The 24,239-nt window shown below is 43.5% G+C and overlaps 1 protein-coding gene across 1 annotated transcript in view; it reads left to right on the plus strand.

Annotated features, from left to right (window-relative positions):
- GRM7 (glutamate metabotropic receptor 7) overlaps positions 1-19,768 on the plus strand; it is a 387,933-nt gene extending 368,165 nt beyond the window's left edge. The window contains exon 9 of the mRNA XM_030207271.1: positions 19,107-19,768. Coding sequence (XP_030063131.1) covers positions 19,107-19,424 — 318 coding nt within the window. The 3' untranslated portion in view covers positions 19,425-19,768. The remainder of the gene's footprint in view (positions 1-19,106) is intronic.
- Positions 19,769-24,239: the final 4,471 nt, after the last annotated feature.

Raw genomic sequence — 24,239 nt, forward strand, 5'->3', positions numbered from 1 at the left:
CATTGCTTCTGCCTGTGCTGTACCTGTTTTGCATGATATTAGAGTGTGTATATGTGTGTGGGTGTATATCATACACATTTATCTGCATGTGTGGGAATACAGATGGGAAGACCCTTGGAAGGTATGAATGAGGAAGGATCTAGCCATGGTGCTATTTCCAATTGAAGTGTAATCAATAGAAATAAAACATGGAAAAGAAAATAAGATAATACCTTTTTTATTGTATATAACTTAATACATTTTTTATTAGCTTTCGAAGGTAGCCCTTCTTCAAGAAGGGCAACCTTCGAAAGCTAATCAAGAAATGTATTATGTCCAATAAAAAAGGTGGTATCTTATTTTCTTTTCCATGTTTTATTTTGTTCTATTTCTACTGATTACCTTTAAAAGTGGACTAACACGGCTACCACACCTCTCTACTCAATTGAAGCGGAAAGCAAAGGGAGCAGAGAGAAGAATGCAATTTGGATTCAAGCCAGAGGGCTGAAATATAATCTGTGGCTCATTTTGGGTGCTTCTGAGTCTTTTGCCTCTGCAGTCCCTGCGACCAAGTGAAATAGGGACGAGAAGGAGGAAAGAGACCCTTCATCTGCCATTCATTTCTTCTCCTCGCTTTTCTAATGTACTTTATGGAACCTTTCTTGTTAGATTAGCTCATAAGAAGGCAGACTGAGTCTCATCCAAATGCTGAATCAATAGCTGGTGAAAAGCACTTGAGAAAACAATCCCTCTTCTGTTCTTTTCCATCAGGCAGACTGCTTGACCTTGAACATACTGGGCCATATTTGAGGTTTGGGCAAAAGAAGATCAGACCAAGTATGGAAACAGATGTGTTCACACTGCAGGGCTTAACTTCCTGCAGGATTTCAAGTATAAAAAAATTCCACAGGCAAAACTTCTGCCACAACCACTGAGGAATTTTGCTCGTTCAGGGCAAAGTTCCTCAATGCACTTCGTTAAGTTTTTCTTGTGTGATTTTTCCCCTTCTTCAAGTTAGAGGAAATTATATCCTTATTCAGCAAGTAAACTTTGGGTTTTAGTCCTGTCATATAACAGAAGTTTTCTAGGTCCAGTGTGTGCTGAAAACTCTGTTTGCATGTTAACCTCTCACCTGCTATTTGTAGGAAAATTTCACTACGTACTCTGAACCTGCAAAAGCCTTTGTGTTTTACTTCTATAAATTCATCAGACATATTCTAAGAAGCTTTAGAGGGGCTTTTTTTACTAAGCTGTGCTAACTGCAGGGGCCGTTTTTGCCGTGCGTTGAGGCCCTCTTTACCACAGCGGGTAAAAAGATTGCTCTTACCATTGAGGTGGGGGTAAGGGGTTCCTGTGATAACCCAGCGGTAACCATGTAGTACATGGCGCTGCCCGATTACCGCTGAGTGACCCCCTGTGCAAACATTTTTTGAATATTTCTGCTAGCGCCGGAAATACTGTGTGCTGGGGATGTAAAAGGGACCCAGAGACTCTCTGACATCTATTTACAGTTTCATTTTAGCATTCAAGTAGTTTTGTTTTTTCAATTATTTTCAATAAACATTTTCGAAGAAGTGGGCCTGTTAATTCAAGGTTTGTGTATCTGTATAATTGCACACAATGAGATTTGAATAGTATTTCTGGCTCTTTATTTCATAACCTGAAGAATCATTATCTATTCTGTAAAGATGTAGAAAAAACAAAACTTGAGAAGCTTGTTTGCATAAATACATCTATCAGCAGCAGGAGTAAGGAATACATTCCCATACTTTTCCGTAATCCTTAGTTCAGGACCACCAAGGATTATACACAAGAGGGCTGCCAAAACGGTACAGCACAGCTCTCAAAAAGCAGGAAGACAAGCAATCTGCAAGATTGCTCTTCTGTTCCTCATAAATCTGCTATTTGTTGCTTGCCAAAAAGGTACAGCATCCACAATACAAACTCTGTAAAGGCCATCTGAGGACCATCAAACTTCACTCATAGGAGGAAAGAGGACAATGAGAAGTGGAAACACATGAGACACCAGTAAAAGATGCGTGTGTAACACTGAAGAGCAGAAGTTAAGACTTGGCGGTACTGCTTTGTTCCTTCCATATCAATTTCCTTCTGATACAGCTTGAGCTTGCTTCCTACCTTCTTCTGTCTGTTGTGTTCTGTTAATTGTCATATATCTTTATGATGTTGATGTTATTCTTCTCATTCCTCTACCTCCAGTTCTCCTTCTTATATTGTTTGTGTGAATTGTTTGGGGGATTTTTTTGGTTATGATCCTGTTATGAATTTGTAGGTTATTTTTCTGCCTTCGCTTCTGGTATGCAAACCCTTCTTGACAAAAAGCAAAGCACAATAGGGCCTTCAAGGTTAGAACAAAGCACAAACTTTAATGAAAGGGAACTGACACAAGCTCCAGGCACCTGCCTCAGGGGTCAAGAAAATGACGTCTTAGAAACAAAATGATCGTATGAACCATGTTCTGGATAGACTTGCTATAGCAAACTGTCAAAAAACACCTCTTTGTATAGCAGCTGATTCCGTAAACCGTGAAGGCTCTTTTGTGCTTTGTTTTTTGCCTTTTGGACCCTCTCTTCTGCTGCCGTGTAAACCCCTCTGTCATTTTTTTCTACTTGTTTTGCTTGCATTGCAGAATACCAAATGTTCCAAAACTTTGAGCCACCTTTTAAAAATTATTGGGGGTGTTAAACCCAATGGAAATTACCTCTCCCTGGACACAGTCTGAGTTTGTTCAATATTGGTGGTGCTTTTGTGGTTTCAAATATATCGATAAAATAAAATAAGACAGGCCAGGAAGCCGAGTGACAAAGAAAGGCAGGAACAAGACCAGGAGATGAAGGAATTGGCAGTTGAGTGTCCAGTCTATGTGCAGATGGATATTCATGCTGGGATCCAGCAGAGAAAAAGCCTTCTTAAGTGGTCTTGACACTTGAAGCAAAGGACATGATAACTGTGATAAATAAGGCCATAACCTACACAGAAACACCATCTGTTGATATCATGGAATAACTGGATACGTTATTGTGCAGTGAAACTCATTACTGAGAGAGTCCTACTAACAAGGACAAAAGGTGAGAAGAAAAACAGAAAGACAACTCCTCGTCAGGAAAAAAACATTATTGCATGTGACGGAGTTATCGGTGATAGATAAAATGAGTACCTCAATAGATAAAGGACACAAAAATAATGAGAAAGGTCCAACTGCATTATCAGAAAAATATCTTAAATTCATATCCTCCTATAACAAATTGAAAGTAACAACAGAAGCACAAAAGTTACCAAGAGATGAAGAAAATAGAAAGGAGAGATACCAAAATAAATTATTTAGACAGAATCCAAAGCAATTCCACAGGGAACTGGGGAAGAATATTGTATAGTTTAAAACACCGTCAACCAAAGCTGAACAAAAAATTTTTGGAGACGCTTATTCGAGGATCCTGGAGAGTACAACAAGGGAAGTGGCACAGAAGAGGAACAGGAAAGGCAATGATCAAAAACATGGAATAGCCTGAGGGAAACTAGATTAAGGAGAGTCCTGGCCAGAGGGAGTGGCCAGTTTTTGGCTCAAACATTTGATATCCCTCGACCAGGATCTGGCAATCTGCAAAAATGAGCTCTTCTGCTTCCAACGGGAGACCCAAGAAACTCCCCCCAGAACTGCTGCTCAATAACTTGGTTACCTACAATTTATAAGTTAGAATGTATGAGGAGAGAGATGTTAATAGTATTAAGGCAGTAGAACAAATGGAAAATAAGAGAAGCATAAAAAAAATAAAGATTAGGTGGATTTTCCCCACAACATTCAAAAGCATTTAACTGGCTAGGATCAGAACCTGGCTGGTTAAACACCTCACAACTGGCCATCTGGCGATATGCAGCAAGGATTTAGCTGGCTATCTACCGCCGAATATCGCCGGTTATATCAGGCGATATAACCAGGTACCCACACTTTGGTGGCTCTGTTTGGCCGTATGAATACAAGGGATAACTTTGGCTGGTTTAAACATAGCTGGCCAAGTATGAATATTGACTTAGCTGGTTATGTTCAAACCGGCCCATAATAAACTGGATATTCAATACCGGTCACCGCAAACGACCCAGCATTGAATACCCAGGTTTAGCGCTGACCCCAGGAGTTAGCCAGGCTAACTCCCGTGGTCTGAATATCAGCTCCTCTATCACCAACTGCAAGAAAATAGAGATGTGTTTGCTTTCCATAGTTTTAAATTATGATCTTTAACACAGCTTAGATCCCCTCTAACTCCTACATGTTCAGTGATCAGACAAAGATGGGAAGGAAGCATTTCACTTTGGGGCGGAGCAGTGAATAAACTTTTCTGAGGTCCTACTGCAGCTCCTGTCTCTTGTGATATTGTAAATGAAAGGTTTGAGGCTCAAGGGCCTAAAAGCTGTTGTTTTCCTCTCTTTAGTTTGAAGCCAGGATCGGAAGGAGCAGATGCCTTTCTTCCTCTCATACATAGGGTTTCATGAAAAATTAAAGCTACATTCCTTTTATCTGTCCACGCGATCTGAGCAAAATGCTGCTGACCACTTCTTCTCACCTATCCCTGAATTTTATCATCTGCATGGAAATAGCAAACAGAAAAAGAAGTGGTGGCCTTTTTATAGGATGAAATGAATATATTTCTTCACCAACTTTCATGAGCGAACACTCTCTTGCTTAGGCAGAACACAATGAGTAAATATGGCAGATTGGGAGACAATATGAACTGGAAAAGAGAAGAGGGAGTAGAGTTGATGAGTTAGAGTGATCAGAGGTAACATGCAGTGAAACTTTTTGTTTCACAGCAAATTCAGAAGCTAGTGAAATGGATTCAAAGCTGGTGAATATGCTTTATAACTGAGTAGCTGGTTCTAACAAAAGTAACAGGGTAGTTGCTCCAATTGCTTGCTCCAATCCTGCTGCTCTGCTCTCTTCTGCTCCATATTATTTCAGCCTGCTCCAGTCTCACTGCTGTGCTTTCCACCGCACCCACCTCTTGCTGCCTGCCTGCTAGCCAATCAACCAACCTCCAAATTATTCCAGCCTGTTCCAGTCCTGCTGATGAGCTCTACACCGCACACACCTGTTCCTGCCTGCCTGCGAGCCTATCAACCAACCTGCCCGTCAACTTGCCTGCTTGTCTGCCCATCAACAACCTGCCTGCCTCCTAGCCTGCACAACTACCTACCTGCCTCCCCGCCTGCCGCCTTGCCAGCCCATCACTCTCCTGACTGACTGCTCACCCCTTAACCTGCCTGCCTCCCAGCCCATCTACCTGCCTGCCTGCCTGCCCCCCCAGCAACCTGCCTGCCTGCCCCCCAGCCCATCAACCTACCTGCCTGCTTGCCCCATCAACCTACCTACCCACCTGCCAGCCCATCTACCTACCTTCCCACCTGCCAATCTGCCAAACCACCATCACTACATATGCACCCGTAAACACCTCAGTCACTACTCGTGGCCCCCTTACACATTCTCTTCATTGCCCTGTCCCTCCCTAATCTACTCCCCCTCCCCCCACCGTGGTATACCGCACGAACTCACTGCCCATCCATGTCCTCTCCCGTCCTGCTCACTACTGCAATACCCTACCCACCCCCGTCCCCCACCACCACACCATCTCTACTGTCCTCCTCCTCCTTCCTAGCTCTCAACCTTCAACACCTCCTTCCTGCCATGAACCCTTCCCCATTCCTCCTAAGCACATCCCATCTTCGCCTCCTTCATCACCCTACCTCCCCCACCCTCCTCCGCACTCTCTTGCTCCTTCTCCTGCTATCCGCGGGAGACATCAATCCCAACCTAGGTCCCCCACACCTGTCCTCGTCTCATCCATGCAAACGTTTCCGCGATGTCTCCAATCTCATCTCTATTCCACTCCTTCCCCTCCTCCCTCCCCTTCTCGTGTGCCCTGTGGAATGCCCGCTTGGTCTGCAACAAACTTTCCTTCACCCATGATCTCTTCATCTCCTGTTCCCTTCAACTGCTCGCCCTAACTGAAACCTGGCTCACCCCCGACGACTCTGCCTCAGTCGCGGCCCTCTGCCATGGAGGTTATCTCTTCTCCCATTCTCCCCGTACAGTTGGCCACGTTGGTGGCGTCGGGTTACTACTTTTGCCCTCCTGCAGTTTTCAACCTCTCTTCTACCGCAGTCTCACTGCTTCTCATCCTTTGAAGTTCACTCCATCCATCTATTCTACCCGCTGCCACTCAAAGTTGCAGTCATTTACTGCCCCCCCCCCCCCCCGATAAGTCCCTCTCTTCTTTCCTTACCGACTTCGATGCCTGGTTCTCTGTTTTTCTTGAGCGCTCATCCCCATCCCTCATTCTTGGAGACTTTAACATACACACTGATGACCCATCCGACTCTTACGCTTCTCAGTTCCTCACTCTAAACTCCTCCTTCAACCTCCAACTGATCTCCACCACCCCTACTCACCAATCTGGCCACTGTCTTGACCTCGTCCTCTCCTCTACCTGCTCACCCTCCAATTTCTGCGCCTCAGCTCTTCCTCTCTCTGACCATCACCTGATCACCTTCACATTTCATCACTCTCCCCCTCAGTCCCGCCCAACACTAACCACTACTTCCAGGAATCTCCAGGCTGTCGACCCTCCCACCTTATCCTCTAGTATCTCTAATCAACTCCCTTCCATCATGTCCTCCGAGTCTGTCGATAAGGCTGTCTCCACTTACAATGCCACTCTCTCCTCTGCACTGGACACCCTTGTACCATCCATCTCCCATCCCACAAGGCGTACTAATCCCCAGCCCTGGCTGACCCCTTGCACCCGATACCTCCTCTCCTGCGCCCGATCGGCTGAACGCCTCTGGAGAAAATCTCGCACCCACACTGACTTCATTCATTACAAATTCATGCTATACTCCTTCCAGTCCTCCCTATTCCTCGCCAAACAGGACTATTATACCCATTTGACTAATTCCCTCAGCTCTAACCCTCGTCGTCTCTTCGCCACCCTTAACTCCCTCCTCAAAGTGCCCTCCGCTCCCACCCACCCCTCACTCTCTCCTCAATCATTGGCTGATTACTTCCGCGACAAGATGCAGAAGATCAACCTTGAATTCACCTCCAAACCATCTCCTCCTCTTCACCCTTTAACCCACTCCCTCAACCAACCAACCCAGGCCTCCTTCTCCTCTTTTCCTGATATCACCGAAGAGGAAACTGCCCATCTTCTCTCCTCTTCGAAATGCACCACCTGTTCCTCTGACCCCATCCTCACCAACCTGCTCAACACCATCTCTCCTACTGTAACCCCCCTCCCATCTGTCAAATTCTCAACCTCTCTCTCTCCACTGCAACTGTCCCTGACACCTTCAAGCATGCTGTAGTCACACCACTCCTCAAAAAACCATCACTTGACCCTACCTGTCCCTCCAACTACTGCCCAATTTCCCTCCTACCCTTCCTCTCCAAGATAATTGAATGCGCCATTCACAGCCTTGATTTTCTCTCCTCTCATGCCATCCTCGATCCGCTTCAATCCGGCTTTCGCCCCCTACACTCGAAAGAAACGGCACTATCTAAAGTCTGCAATGACCTGTTCCTTGCCAAATCCAAAGGCCACTACTCCATCCTCATCCTCCTCGACCTATCCGCCGCCTTTGACACTGTCAATCACAACTTACTTCTTGCCACACTGTCCTCATTTGGGTTCCAGAGCTCTGTCCTCTCCTGGTTCTCCTCTTATCTCTCCCACCGTACCTTCAGAGTACATTCTCATGGTTCTTCCTCCACCCCCATCCCGCTCTCTGTTGGAGTTCCTCAGGGATCTGTCCTCGGACCCCTTCTTTTTTCAATTTACACCTCTTCCCTGGGCTCCCTGATCTCATCCCACGGTTTCCAATATCATCTGTATGCCGACGACACCCAGCTTTATCTCTCCACACCAGACATCACTGCGGAAACCCAGGCCAAGGTATCGGCCTGCTTATCTGACATTGTTGCCTGGATGTCCAACCACCACCTGAAACTGAACATGGCCAAGACTGAGCTTATTGTCTTCCCACCCAAACTCACTTCTCCTCTCCCTCCACTCTCTATCTCAGTTGATAACACCCTCATCCTCCCCCTCATCTGCCCGCAACCTCAGAGTCATCTTTGACTCCTCCCTCTCCTTCTCTGCACATATCCAGCAGATAGCCAAGACCCGTCGCTTCTTCCTCTATAACATTAGCAAAATTCGCCCTTTCCTCTCTGAGCACACCACCCGAACTCTCATCCACTCTCTTATTACCTCTCGCCTTGACTACTGCAACCTATTCCTCACTGGCCTCCCACTTAGCCATCTATCCCCCCTTCAGTCCGTTCAGAACTCTGCTGCACGTCTTATCTTCTGCATGGACCGATATACTCATATCACCCCTCTCCTCAAGTCACTTCACTGGCTTCCGATTAGGTACCGCATACAGTTCAAGCTTCTCCTACTAACCTACAAATGCACTCGATCTGCAGCCCCTCCCTACCTCTCTACCCTCATCTCCCCCTATGTTCCTACCCGTAACCTCCGCTCTCAAGACAAATCCCTCCTTTCAGTACCCTTCTCCACCACCGCCAACTCCAGGCTCCACCCGTTCTGCCTCGCCTCACCCCATGCTTGGAATAAACTCCCTGAGACCATTCGCCAGGCCCCTTCCCTGCCCATCTTCAAATCCTTACTCAAAGCCCATCTCTTCAATGTCGCCTTCAGCACCTAACCACCATACCTCTATTCAGGAAATCTAGACTGCTCTAATGACATTTCGTCCTTTAGATTGTAAGTTCCTTTGAGCAGGGACTGTCCTTCATTGTTAAACTGTACAGCGCTGTGTAACCCTAGTAGCACTCTAGAAATGTTAAGTAGTAGTAGTAGTAGTTGCGTTTTAACACGAGGGATACTATAATCATTTTGGAAATAGCCAGTACAGAAGAACATAAGAACAGCCATAGTGGGTCAGACCAATGGTCCATCTAGCCCAATATCCTTCTTCCAACAGTTGCCAATCCAGATCACAAATACCTAGCAGAAACCCAAAGAGCAGCAACATTCAATGCGGAATCCCAAAGAGTAGCAACATTCCATTTGGAATCCCAATAGTAGCACATTCCATGCTACCAATCCCAGAGCAAGCAGTGGCTTTCCCCATATTGGGTATACTTTGATAAGAGGTGCAAAAGATTGGCCACAGGTAGCTCATTATTATTGCACAGGTACAACAGGCAGCAAATCATAGGACATAGGTAGGAATCGTACTCACTATATAGGTGCACATGGGTATAGGTAGGACTTGTCCACAGTTTGCTGAGTGTTGGTGCACATTCTTCTTGAGTACACCATCCTAGAGCATGTGTGTACACTTTTCACAGGATACAGCTGGTCCAGTAGTTGTAAAGCACTGCTGTATCTTTCTGTTTAGCTGATTTCCAACAGGAATGTCGTTAGTTGTCTACCCTCATCACTTTGTACAGCTTTTGGGGTCTACTTTGACAGCTCATTAATTCCTTCAGTCATAAATTTGCTTCACCCCTTTACACGGCACAAATTGGGATGTTTATAATGCATTAGAGGGGTCCCCAGCTCTTCAGTTTAATAGGTTAAAGAGTGTGTGTGTGTTATTGAAAACTCAAATGACTAATGTTACTTTATATGAGATGCAGTTTGGAAGCTCAATAGTGTCTATCATCTTAATCAAGTTGCAGCATGAAGTGGGATTTAAAAGATTAGAATTTACTGATTTTCATCAAAACATCCAATATTGCATCTACCGTGTTTTTGATCAAAATATGTGTCATCTTTTACATTTCAGGCACTAGAGAAATAATATTGAATTTACAGAATAACAACTTATCATAATTGATGCTACGTGAATTTACTAATTGATAAACAGCTCTTCAGTTCGTTACAAGGATCCTCTGTGCTTAATCTAGGCTGTCTGACAGACTCTAAGCACAGAAGATCCTTAATTACAGAATGGAGACACACCAGAGGCACAATCTAGCAACACACATTCAAACAAAGAAGGTGGCACAGTCTGAAGTCGTTCCCATTTGCTTGTGGTCACAGGCAGACAAAAACGACCTGTGTGTGTAGATGTGCGATGACGTGATGGCAGGTACTGTGCTGTGGGGTATGAACAGGGGCAGAGTTGAGCTGGCCGACCCCTGATACTTAGTCAGATAGTACCATTGAACATCTCTGCTACCCAGCCATTCCGTAATCAGGCAGGTCAGGGGTGGAGCCAGCACTTAGCCAGTCTGCTGACCGGGTAAAGAAGTACTAACTTTATGCGGCGAGTTAACCAGGCCCCAGTCGGAATATCAGTCAGTGCTGGAAGCTGTATCTGTCCCACTGCCAGCATTGAATATCAAGGGTTAATTCAGCCTGTGGCTGGCAGTGGGTTTTTAGCTGCTTATCACTGCAGACTGAATATTACCCCTTCCATTAATATCCATTGGAAAAGCAACTTTGGATTCTAAGAATGTGATTTTCCATCCAACTTTTATGACATGTCCTTAAAACATGCTAGCAGGCTTCAGCAGTACAAACAGCCCCACCCAATTCCATAATGGCATCTGAGCAGCCAGTTATCGATATAGAATCCCAGGGTAACCTGGCAGTGGTAGCCTTCCACTTACACACCCACAAGGATGCCAGCCATAGACCTGGCATAACTGCAGACACCTAAATGCACACTTACCCCGTAACTTATCCCCCCCCCCCTTTCCATTCATGTCAAACTCAGCCTTATGGAATGGCGCATAGACTCTTCCTGCCAATTATGTGCATAAGTGAACATCTTGCCATGAAGGTGTCAAAATCCCTCACATTTAGAAGTGCAGATGAGCAGTTATAGAATTTCCTTTCAGATGTGTAAGCTGATGCTTTGAAGGACACCCTGTCGTTTCCATTTGCATGCATTCTGTTTTCCCCACTAATAGCAGAAATCATCATAATCCTTATCTTTGCTAATTAAATTTCCCTTGGGCAGCATCTTCTGTCAATGAGGAACCACAGGGACTGTCACTGTCTGAGCAATCGTTTACATAATGTCACCCTACTGTACTCTACCAGCTGAGTTTTGCTGGAAATCTGTCCTTCACACTCCGCACTGGAAAGCTGAAAATCAGGGGTATCTTGTGATCCCATTTTATTCCAATTGTACTCTTCATCTCACTTCAATATAGATTTTTTTTCTCTTACTAAACTGCTGAAATAGCACCAAACAATATTGTTATAATGCTTAAGAGTGTGGGCAAAGACATCACCATTCAGTTTAACCAGTGGTGTGCTGGTAAATTTTTAACAACAGGCTCTCTCCCCGGTCCACCTCGGCGCCCCCCGTCCACCTTGGTGCCCCCCAATCCACCGCTGCGCCCCCCCCACCCACCTCTGCGCCCCCCCAAAATTGCAGAGCTGGCCATAGCCGGGGGGAGGGGGCAATGCATTACTCTCTCCAGGAAAAAAAATTAAATGATCCCAGGTTCCAATCTAATTCATGTTTAATATGGGATAAAATGCCATAAATAAGTAAATAAATAAATATAAACTTTTAACGTTCAGCAGCTGATTCTCAAAGTGGACATATTCCAAACACTATAATGAAAATAAAATTATTTTTTTCTACCTTTTTTGTCTGGTGACTTTGTTTCTCTGATCATGCTGGTCCAGTATCTGATTCTGCTGCTCTCTATCTGTTCCCTTGACTCCGTTTCCAGGGCTTCCTTTCCATTTATTTCTTTTCTTTCCTCCTTTCTTCTTCATTTCTGGTCCTCCGCAGACTTGACTGTCCAGTGGATCTAGCGTCTTCCTATTTTCTCCATCCATGTGCAGTTTCTCTCCTCAATTCCTTTTCCCTCATCTAATCTCCTTCCTCTATCTTCCCTCCATGTCCAGCATTTCTTCTCTCTCCCTTCCCTCCCCTCCATCCATGTCCAGAATTTCTCTTGCTCTCCCCTCCGTCCATGTCCTGAAACTCTCCTCTCTCCCCTGCCCCCCTCTCCCCATCCATGCCCATCAGGTCTCTCCCCTGTCCCCTCTCCCCATCCATGCCCAGCAAGTCTCTCCCCTGCCCCCCTCTCCCCATCCATGCCCAGCAAATCTCTCCCCTGCCCCCCTCTTCCCATCCATACCCAGTGATTCTCCTCCCTCCCCTGCCCTTTCCTCCCGCTCCCAAACATGTCCAGTGAACGATGTCCTTCGCCCCCACCCTCCCCTCCCGCTCCCATCTGTCTTTTTTAATTACCTCCGTCGAAGCCTGCGCTATTTAAAGCCCTGCTGCATGCAGGCCGTCTCTCCAGGCTTCCCCTGCTTGCTTCGGTGATGTTCGTGCACTTAGTCCCGACTCCCGCCTTCACGGAAAAAGGAAATGACGTCAGAATGACGTCAGAAGGCGGGACTAAGGGCGCGAACGTCACCGAAGCAAGCAGGGGAAGCCTGGAGAGACGGCCTGCACGCAGCAGGGCTTTAAATAGCGGTTTCGACGGAGGTAATTTAAAAAGTCGATGGGAGCGGGAGGGTGGGGCGAAGGACATCATTTGACATGTTTCGGAGTGGCAGGGGAGGTAAGCATGGCCTGTGATGGCGCCCTCCTGCCATGCTTACCTCCCCTAATGGAGCCGGCTCACCCTCAACAACAACCGGCTCGCAAGAGCTGTCAAAATTTAACAAGCGGCTCTTGCGAGCCGGACAGAGCTGGCTCCAGAACACCACTGAGTTTAACCCTTCCCACTGTATCATACACCCTAGACTGGCTTACAGTCAGATAAGTTCTCCTACTTCCCCCATGAAGTGTTACAGTGAACCCCTTCCCCAAAACAACATTATAGTTACCAACTCTGGGGAGAATGAAAAGAATGGACCCCCCCTCCCCACTGACCTCATGTGGTATTCCAGCAACTAAATCCTAGCAGAATAAACCCTGCCCCTCCTCCTCATGTAGCCTTACATTGCCCTGCTCTCATAACCCATTCCATTTGCCCAGTTTTATCCATATTTTGTATCATTTCCCATCATACCATTATGAATTTTACATTGAGTGCAAAAAGCAAACAAGAATTGGAGCCTGAAAAAAAGACTGGGGGCAGGGGAAGGGGAGAGGAAGACACACACACTCACCCAAGCCTACCCAAAGTTAATGATGCCACAGCACCAATCTGCACTGCACAAAGTTGAAAATACATTCAAAAAATTAAGGAAGGACTAGATTCTTATCCTTTATTATGAGGACAGGTTTATTTATAGATATGTACAGGCAATGCATTAACTACATCACTCAGTTTTGGGATCTTATACAAGGAAAATGTGCATCAAGGTAAATATTGATTGACAGCCTGGAATATTAATTATACTGGATCAGTGTGAATTCACTCTGATTGGGGTGCAACTGTAGTCTTTCTTCTCTTGGTTGTTGTCAGGTGGGGTGAGGGGAGCTCTTGTTCTTGCAGAGGGGATCTTGATGTTGATTATTTTGCTGGCAGAGAAGATTTTCCACTTGCATAGTGGGTTGGGGTGGAACATGGAGAGGGTCTTCTCTTGAGTGTACATGAGGAGAGTCCAGAGAGAGAGGAAATGAAGTCTGCATATAATTGCCTTGTTGGTCACCTGTTGGGTAGTTATCCAATCATAATGCAGCAACAGTTCAAACTGATTCTTTCTGGGTTTTGAGATGGAGGCATGGCGGTTTTACGGAAAAGTCAGTTTGAGCTGGTTTAGCCAGTCACGTATTTCCTGGTTGGCCAAGTTCTCAAATGTGTCTCCTTGAACATTCCTGCACATGTTTGAGAAGAACTATAGCCTGGGCAAAGGAGCTGGCTCTGTAAGTGTCGTGGGTGCTTGAGCACCCCCAATATTGAACAAATTCCTTGACTGTGTCTAGAAAAGTTTAACTTCCATTTGGTTTAGCACCCCCAATCATTTTGAAAAGTTGGCTCCTATGAGCCTGGGTCAGGCATATCCTGCTCCTGGGGGGCGTGTGGTAATTACTTTATGCCATCTAAGTCCTTTTTCCTGTGTGAATTCTATTTTCTTGGTTTCAGGCCTTGTTAGTTCTCAGTGGCACACCTCATAGATAGGGTTGACCACTTATACAGTCTGTGTCCTGAAAATGACAGATACAAATCAAGGTAAGGTATACACAAAAAGTAGCACATATGAGTTTATCTTGTTGGGCAGCCTGGATGGACCGTGCAGGTCTTTTTCTGCCATCATCTACTATGTTACTATGTATGTTACTTAACATTTCTTGATCGTTAAGTAAAGGAGGAGTGACATCTGCTTTCTCAGAGCTGAATTCAATGATCAGTTCCAGCCAGTAACAATTTTTTCTAATCATGTCTACAGTTATTTTTTGAGATTGGTATAACCAATGATGCAGCAAATTCACTACATCACACCTCAAAGCCACTTTTACCTTCCTGCCCCACTCCCAAACATTCAGTCCACAGAGCTGTAGCTCACCAGTAAGGAGAAAGCAGAAAAGAAAATTAAATAATTAAAAAAGTCAAGCCATTTAATTGTCAATTCAGCCTTAATTAATTAGGACAATCAATTTTTAGCACACTTACGAAAAACTTTCTTGATTAAATTCATTAAGCTAGAATTATCAATCAGTGACTAAGTATACAAACACATGGCAGCTTCTGAATGTTGACAGCAGAAAGCAGGACGAATAAAGCACATTTAAATATGCATTTTTTAAAAATTTTTACCAACTCTGCAGATAACTTTAAATTACAAACTTCAGGGAGATGTTTACTGACCTGGAAGAGAGCATGTGGCTTGTACACCGTGTATTGCCCCAGTAGAAAAAATAATGGAGTACTGGAATCCAGTGACTCTGGGACAAAACAGCCACCAAAAAAACTGGAGGCAGGCTGTAGTGGGATGGCTGCTGGAGCCCCTAACTTTTATACCCAGGTTGAGAATTCAAGATATTGTTTCACATGTTAAATATTTCTACATCTAAACAAGAAAAAAATGTTTAGAATGATAAAAGTTCTTAACTGGCATTCAGGCTGTGCAGTAGGTGAATGGGAATGGCATAGAACTTTCGACTTACTAGTGCAATGTATTTAGTGGAAGAGACATCGCATGATCTGGGAGTAACTTGTGCTAATTGAACCATTTTTCTGTGATTAGAAAATATGAAGTGGGAAGGTTCTGTTCTTTCAGGTGCCAGATATGTACAGTGAGAGCACCCAGCTGCCAGAGAATACTGCTACCCATGTTAGATCACTCGGATTAGGCAGTGAAGTCTCATAGAAAAATGGAGATATGATTGCATGTGGGCTGAACAGTTTTCCTACCATTGTCTGCGTCTGTGAATAAGATTACAAAGGCGGAAATGACTCTTGTCTGGAAAGGAGCAGCTTTGTTTGATGAACAGCAGAAATGCTGATGTTCGAATCTTCCCCCAGTACAAGGATAGAATGAGCAGCGGTACTAGAAGATGCTGATTGGTAGAAAGTCTGAAGGGTGCAATTAGACGAAGTGCTCCCAAAACATGGCTCTGAAGCATGCCGCAGAAAGATTCCACACTCCCCTACCTGCCTTCCAGCATTGCAGCCCTACTCGGCATGAAAGCAACTGTAAAAATCATACAGTTCCTAGGGAGAACACACACACGTACAAGCTGACTGAGCCCATGTCAATATCAAAACATTTGTTAGGGTAATTTAGCATGTAGTAATCTGACACACTGGGGATATGGTCATGAGAGCTGCTGGTGGGACTGATATGGTATGAAAATGCCTAAGGATACTGGAATGATGATGCTGGTATGTTTGTCAGAAAGGCAAGATATAGCCCAAACCCCTTCTCTCTTTCTCACTTCATCTTTCCCATATTTCTCCAGTATGGACCCTGACTCCTGGTGCAGACTACGGTAATATGTAATTCAGTCTCAGTTTAATGAATTTAGGAAATGCCAGTGACCGCAAGAAAGCCTCATGGTCTTTCCAAGTCATCCTGACTCATAAAGAGGCATGGGATGGGGGCAAAGCAGGGTGCTACTGTGGACAGCAAGAGGGAGTTCAGACAGCCATCGAAGAAGAAAGAACATCATCCCCACAGTCCCTGGTTGGTTTCATCGACTTGATGATCTGCACACTTCATTCAGTCAGAACACGTGATGTCTAAACAGTAAAAAGATTTCTCATCTTCTAGTTGCCTATAGCAACCAAACTTACTTAGAGCAGTTGTATACGGATTATACGGAACATACTGTAGTACTCAACATTACATGGAACACACTGTAGTATTCAAGATTACACAAAACGCACCATAGCACTTGACAGAGAGGGTGGTAGATACGTGGAATGCCCTCCCACGAAAGGTGGTGGAGATGAAAACACTAGTGGAATTCAAACATGCCTGGGATAAACACAAAGGAATCCTGTTTAGAAGGAATGGAGCTGCGGAATCTTAGCGGAGATTGGATGTCAACGCCGGTATTTAGAGAGTAAAACCAGTGCAGGGCGGACTTCTACGGTTTGTGCCCTGATCGTGACTGAATAGATATGGAGGGGCTGGAGTGTAAATTTTAAGGGGCTTTGACGTTAGCTTCAGAACTTTTAGTACAGGAACAGTGCTGGGCAGACTTCTACGGTCTGTGCCCTGAGAAAGGCAAGGTCAAATCAAACTTGGGTATAAAGTATCACATACCATGTAAAATGAGTTTATCTTGTTGGGCAGACTGGATGGACCGTTCAGGTCTTTCTCTGTCGTCATTTACTATGTTACTATAACATTACATGGAGCACACTGTAGTGCTCGACATTACACGGAACATACCATAGTACTTACACAGAACACACTGCAGTACTCAGAATTACATGGAACAAACTGTCTTACTTGACATTACACAAACACACTGTAGTATTCAAACATTACATGGAACACACTATAGTACTTGACATTACACAGAACTTGACATTAGTACTCAACTTTACATGGAACATACTGTAGTACTCAGAATTACATGGAACATGCTGTAGTATATAAGTGATGAGGTTCTACTGCTCCAGGCACTAATATGTACATGAATAAAATTTCCTCCATTACATTCCGAAATTTAAGCAGCCAAAAAGTGGGAAAATGCATGATCTGCTCAGTATGCCAGTATGGAGTCATTTATATGCATAAATAACAATAATTGGGCTGGATGTGGTTCTGTGAGTATGCACCTGTCTTCATGTCTTCAATAGCTCATACTTTGCAGGTGGGTTACCCATAGGCTGAGTGTGGGCAGGGCTCAGAGTTACTTGCATAAATTGTAGAAAGCAAGGACTTCAGTGTGTATCTACTGAATCTAGGCACAACCATTTTTACCGGCTCTGTGACTGTTGTAAGAGCTGAGACGTGAGAATACCGACCTCTACATTCCTCTATAGAAGGGGATGCAAACTTAAACTGTCTAAAATGCCACTTAGCTTTTAAAGGTCTTGAGTCCATTTAAACTTAAGTAGTATTTTATGAAGTTTATGTTTGTGTTTAAGATTGCATGGTTTGGCACATATAAAAGATAAAATGTACGATGATTAGCAGCCAGTGAACTATATTAGACTAAGTTGGTCTGTGCTAGTCCTTAAGAAAATCTATGAGCACATAAAATTTTTTTCTAAAACTTTTATTGATGAAGCCTTATCAGTAATCACTATATAGTCAAGAGTGGATGTTACTATTAGTAATAAATGGGATCAGTATATAGCAGTAATTTTGTTATCCCATAATTTGTTGAATTTTTTTCCCCTTGTATTTGTGACCTTTTCTAGTCATAGCCAAATGAGCTTTGGCTAATGAAGGAACTTCAAGTTGCAATGCATCTATTGAATGCAAATTGCATGCAGGGATTTATGGTGTTAACAGTGTAGCCAGGGAGGAAGGGACATTTTCATAATAAACGTGGTATGTAAGGACCATCAATTTAAAAAGGACCCTATGACCCACTGGCAACCAATGTTAGAACAAACACAAAAAGGTATAACATGATCAAATCTATGAATCTTCCCCATAATCTGTACTGCAGTATTCTGCACGGTGTGCAATTTTTTATTTACCTATTTTTTCATTATGAGAGCAATATTGCTGAGTGTGAACTCTTTCAGAAAGACATGAATAAGACATGAAACGACATGGAATGTCTTTGGGATTTCCCATGTTGATTCAAATGAATGTGTAACAAGACAGCGAAGATGACTCAAAAAGTAAATGACGTTCCAGATGAAAGTAACTATTTATTGGATGATGAACAAGACTCGACACAGCTGTGTTTCGGCCTACAAGGCCTGCATCAGGAGTCTTTTGTGTTCAATAATTATATCCACTTGTAGTATTTGTCGTCTTTAGTATGTCTAAATGGAAGCTTGATGCGCTTTGTGCGCCGGAATAAAACAAGGCTATAATAAGCAGTAAAACTTTGAGGTTGAGCTCGTAGTCTAAAAGTATTAAACGAGCTCAGCTTCGAAGATTTACTGCTTATTATAGCCTTGTTTTATTCTGGCACAGAAAATGCATCAAGCTTCCATTTAGACATACTAATGACAACAAATACTACAAGTGGATATAATTATTGAACACAAGAGACTCCTGATGCAGGCCTTGTAGGCCGAAACACAGCTGTGTCGAGTCTTGTTCATCATCTAATAAATAGTTACTTTCATCTGGAGCGTCGTTTACTTTTTGAGTCATCTTCACTGTCTCGTTACACACCATATACCCTTGCAGAGATTGTCATCCCTAGAAGTCAAGTATAGTGGTTAAATTACTGACTTAGGAGTCAAGAGAACACCCGGGATTTAAATTATAGTTCCCATTTAACTTGTCTCCATGTGCATATCTCAGAGGGTGGCATTAAGATTTCTTTGGAAACTTTCATACAGTATCACTGCAGGATATCTGTTGAAGGGTGAACCAAAGGTGCCGTATTAGCTCAAAAGATTATCATAAAACCATTGCGTACAGTTGAGTCGTTTACTGTGACGGCACAGCACTGCCCCTGTGCCAAGTTTGTTCAGGGAACTCTTCTGGCTTGTGGCCTGTGTGCACTCTGGCTTTCTCTCTGCTCAGATTGTTTTTGTGTGTAACTCTGCTTCTCCTCTTTTCATACAGCTCTACATACAGACCACCATGCTCACTATTTCCATGAACCTCAGTGCATCCGTGGCATTGGGGATGCTTTACATGCCGAAAGTTTACATCATCCTCTTCCACCCGGAGCTGAACGTGCAGAAGCGCAAGCGGAGCTTCAAGGCAGTGGTCACCGCAGCCACGATGTCCTCACGCCTTTCACACAAAACTAGTGACAGACCGAACGGCGAGGCCAAAACAGAACTCTGTGAAAACGTGGATCCAAACAGTAAGTGTCTGAAACCTTGTTTGCTTATTCCTGTCAGCTCTGGGAAAGCAGTGACCTTTGCTAGGCTTTAGAAGTGCATAAGTGAATCTGCACACAGGACCCCTGGATGTACTGGCACATAGACTCACTGCAGGAGGGGTTCTCATACACGAAAGAGAGAGCGAGAAACAACATCATCGCAATAGAAATTTGCCACTACAAATTGGTTTTGCTAAAGCATTTTCCAGGAGGCTGTCTCACAAGGAGCCAAGGAGGGGTTTGGAACTTTCCATCGCATACATATTTGGGACTTTAAGTGAAAGCCAAGGAAACGCTGTTCCATGTGCGAGCAGACGTACTGGTGAGTGGTCTTTGCCGTTGTTAAACCTCTCCTGTTCTTTCTTCACCAGTGATGCCCAGTCAGAGTGCTGCAGAGATTTTGGGACTATGAATTTTCAAAATAAATGTTTTGATACAAGTAATGTGTTGTTCTTGGTCCAGCTGAAGACTTGATACAGAGAGCATCATTTTCAGAACCATTTCCATAGCTAAATAAAACATTACATGTGTAAATTTACTGCTTTGAACTTGCCCTTTCCCAAAGCTCGTATAGGGTTCCACAGTACCTGCACGTTCAGCCTCATTTAGAGGAGTTGGTCCTGGGAACATATTTTGGGCAAGATCAGAAAATAACGCTCATAAATTGTGTTTTCAAGTCTACACAAATTATTTTCTAAAGAAAATCTATTTGCACTGATTCTGGGTGCAAATGTCTCTGCAGCTCCTGTTAAGTATATTGAGGTAAATTCTATAAGTAGAACCTAAAAATCGATGCTAATAATGTGTCACACTTAGCACAATTCTACAATGAGTACGCGTCCTTTATGGAATTGCGCTTAGCACTAAGCTGCGCTTAACTGTAGGCAGCTGCTATAAGCAGGTCTAGATACTGGCACTTAAGTTAGGTGCACTTAGGCGTGATTCTGTATCAATGCGCATAAATCCAGGAACGTCCCTAACCATGCCCCCAATTCATTATAGAATTGGATATGCACCTAAATCCTAATTATTGCCAATTAGTGCTGATAATTGATTGTTATCTCCCAATGATCATCGCTGATTAGCTTGTTGTCAATTAAGTTGTGCGCAGTCTTTATAGAATTGTGCTAAGTGTGTCTTTAATCAGCACCGCTTTTTCAGGTGCAATATATATAGAATTTCGCCCGTTGTGTTTTAAAGTGAGAGCACATGTATTGTTTTTCTTTGAAAACTGGTGCAGAGTTCATGAGTATAAAGTCCCCAACTTTGCCCAAGTTGGAAAATTGCCCCAGAAGAGGTCAGTTGTTGTGTATGTGGCTACCTACGTACATAAATGGTCACTGATAAAATATCGACCAGACCAAAAGTAGGTGGCATGGTGTGATGGCACCTGCTTTGCCAGTAGGCAAGTATGGGGTGGAGTTTGGGAGGAGTATAGAGGAATCTCACAAGGACACAGATATGAGGCAATTCTTTCAGATGGTGCCCAGAGGTTGTGCTATTTAGACACGTCAAAGGTGCCATTAATTGACGGAAGCCGATGTGCACTAGGCGCATTCTCTAAGGTAGCATCTAATAGCCATGGTGGCTAAGTTCAAGGGTTGTAGACATAGGCGGAGTATAGAGCATTTATAAATTATGGGGTCACTTGCCACCCTTGTGCTGTAAGAAGGGGCACCTACACATGGGTATTCAATGTCAACATATGCTAGCTTTAGAGGAGCCAATTCTTAGAATCACCTCAATAGATGATAAAATAATGCTAATCTGTCTGTCTACATGAATAAGGTACACATGGCCTGCACTTGCAAGATAGGTGGGATTTCTGCAACTTTCACTAGTTTTGTTTATAAAGACACATGATAGGCACTTTGCGGCAACCATTAAAATGTGTAATTTTACCACTAACTCATGCTATTTTAGCCCAGGTCCTGCTTTATCCAATGAGACCTGGTAACTAATAACCTGAATATAAATTAACATATGCATCCAGCTTCTCTTACATATGCACGCAAATTTGGAATGAATTACCAAAATCCATAAAAATAACACACGACATAGTGACCTTCCGTAAACTATTGAAAACTTATTTATTTAAGAAAGCATACAATAACAATTCGTCATAAAGTCAAATTAACAAAACGCAACTATACAATATGTATTCTCTATATCTCAACAGTTTTTGGATTTCCAGTTTAATGATCCTAATTATTCAAGCTTTTTTTTTGTCATGAATGAAGTTTAACCTATTACCTTTAGCTCTTATCATAAGACGAACTTTCCTCTTGTAACCTAACCTAATTTGTCCCTTTACCCCAACTATGTATTTTTCCTATCCGGAACTGGTAATCACCACTTAAGGAATTATGTAAGCCACATTGAGCCTGCAAATAGGTGGGAAAATGTGGGATACAAATGTTATAAATAAATAAATAACCTGGGTTAAATGTAAAATGACATGTCTTAACGGTAACCCAGATTGATAACTACACCCTATGTGTCTTTATAAAATACCTACTGACCTTTCCAAACCAGGCACCCTGATATGAAAGTACCCTCAGAAATTCCAGCAGCGATACACCCTATAAATGGGGGATAAGTCCTGTTGTTTCTATTTATTTCTTAGTGAATTTGTTTTTTTGTCCTCTATTTCACCACAGCTTGACTTTACTTTCTAAACTGGTCAGATTTTCCCCAGAAATTCTTCTCTTTGAATCCTGTGGGAACTATGATGTTTGCACTGCAAATTCCCATCAAAAATCTTTCATCTCTTGTCCCTTGACTGCGTTGCCTCTCCAATAAGAGTATTAATACCTTCAATTGCTTTGGTATGTAGATTAAAAAATTTCAGAACAAAGACCTCCATTGCATATAATTCTTGAGACTGAACATCGCGGTTATCTGACTCCATGATATTTTTTCACACAATGTCAAGACAGATATTCAATGAGTCAGGACATTTGACACAATATTTTGAACCACCCAAAAGGCTAAGCTTTGTTTCATGATGTGAAATTAGTTTTGAGGTCCTTTTACTAAGCTCGACCGCATGCTTCCCACGCATCAAAATGCACTACTGCACGTAGCACTCGGCTGCCCTGCGGTAATTCAGGCTCTGTGCACACTTTGTATTTTTTAGTGCCAGGGGTGTGTTTGGGGGCAGAGAGTAGGCATGGCCAGCACTATTCGATTAGCACACCTGCATTTGCTACACGCCAACCAATTAGCGCATTGTTAGCACGTGACAGTAAGGGCTCATGCGCTGACATGCACTAATTTGGAAATTAGCACCTGGCCATTAATAGAAAAAAATAGAAATGCAGCCATTTTACAGCTGCGCTAAAAGTGGCCTCAATGCAGTAATCACAGCACATGACCCCTTTCAACGCAGCGTAGAAAAGTGCCCCTTCATTTGTTGTGGACTTATGTGGATTTTTCCATATATTATAGTAAAGCATTTGGTCCTTTGGTTAAAACAGTATATTCAAATCATGTTTACTATTATAATTATAATGGGCAGAAGGCTGCTGACAGAGTAGATAGGGGTGTTAGTAGAGGTCTATGATGGGATGGGGATGCTTGAGGATTTTGAAGGAAGGGGCAGATGATTGATGACACAGTGCACTGGGAGCTGTGGACCGGAGAATTCATAGATGAAATTTTGGTGCAGAATATAGTATAAGAGGAGAGACTTTGGGAGTTTTTAGTCTTTTTCAGCCACTTTATCCCATGGTACCTAAGGCCACCTGGTTATAACAGAGCAATGATAACAGAATTTTGACTCCTTCTCTTGCCACCTGTTTGGAAACATCCATATTGCAGGTTCATGTTTCAAATTCAGACACACAAGAGCCTGAACTGTTTGGCCAATCTGCTCATCGAATGAAAAGGTATCTCCAGGGGTGGACTGACAGTAATCTGGGCCCCTGGGCAATAAGGGTCACGGGCCTCAATCCACCTATCAGAAGTGATTAAACTAAATGGAGATCAGGGGAGATTGGACCCATACTGCTCTGGGCCCTTGGGTACTGCCTTATTGTCCCAGTGGCAGTCTGCCCCTCGATATCTCATTATCTCCTGGGTGTAGCTGGGAGGTGAAATGTGCTAGCATAGTATCCTGGAAATACATCATTCAGACATGTTCTTTGTGCAAGTGGCAGAGCTGGTTCTGGGTCTGACTTTATGCACCAGTGATTAGAGAGTAGCTTGTTGTTTGGGCCAGACTAAAAAAAACCCAAATAATTCCACAAAAAGCAATGGAAGCAAAACACAGGAGTGGGAAGGACTGTCTAATCTGGTGCCAGTTTTGACTCATTTTCCATGGAGATGTAGCTCTGATTTCTCTAAGCAAAACAGGACCGGATTCCCATGTATGCGATGGGGTAAATCAAGAAGTGGCTCTGCCCGACCCTTATTATATGTTCCTATGTGGTCATATCACAGAAATGATTCAGTGCTGCTCTCACCCACTTTCTCATGCAGGTTGGCGATACTGGAGCCATTTAAAGAAACCACTTACCAGGAATTTGTTTCATCTGCTAAGTCCATCCTAACACCTGCAATTCACAAACAAGACAGAGCTGGGTTATCTAATGCAGAGCAGATGGCAAAAGCAAAGTACAATTTCATTTGACTAAAAAAAAAAGCTATTATGTGCTCAGCTCCTGGAAGCGTTAAGGAAACAACTTGATAGCGTTACTGAAGCACAGGGAAGAAGAGAGCTGTAATAACGCTCAATCATTCACTCTGTGTAATTGAAATGTCGATGTCAGGTCGGCTCTGCGCTTGCTGTGGTCTTGTCTGTTTCAGGTGTTGGAGATACAATGTATTCATTAAAGACAGTTTGTAATGTAACATAGTAACAGCTG

Source organism: Microcaecilia unicolor, chromosome 6 (assembly GCF_901765095.1).
Source record: "Microcaecilia unicolor chromosome 6, aMicUni1.1, whole genome shotgun sequence".
In the NCBI taxonomy this organism is placed as follows: Eukaryota; Metazoa; Chordata; class Amphibia; order Gymnophiona; family Siphonopidae; genus Microcaecilia; species Microcaecilia unicolor.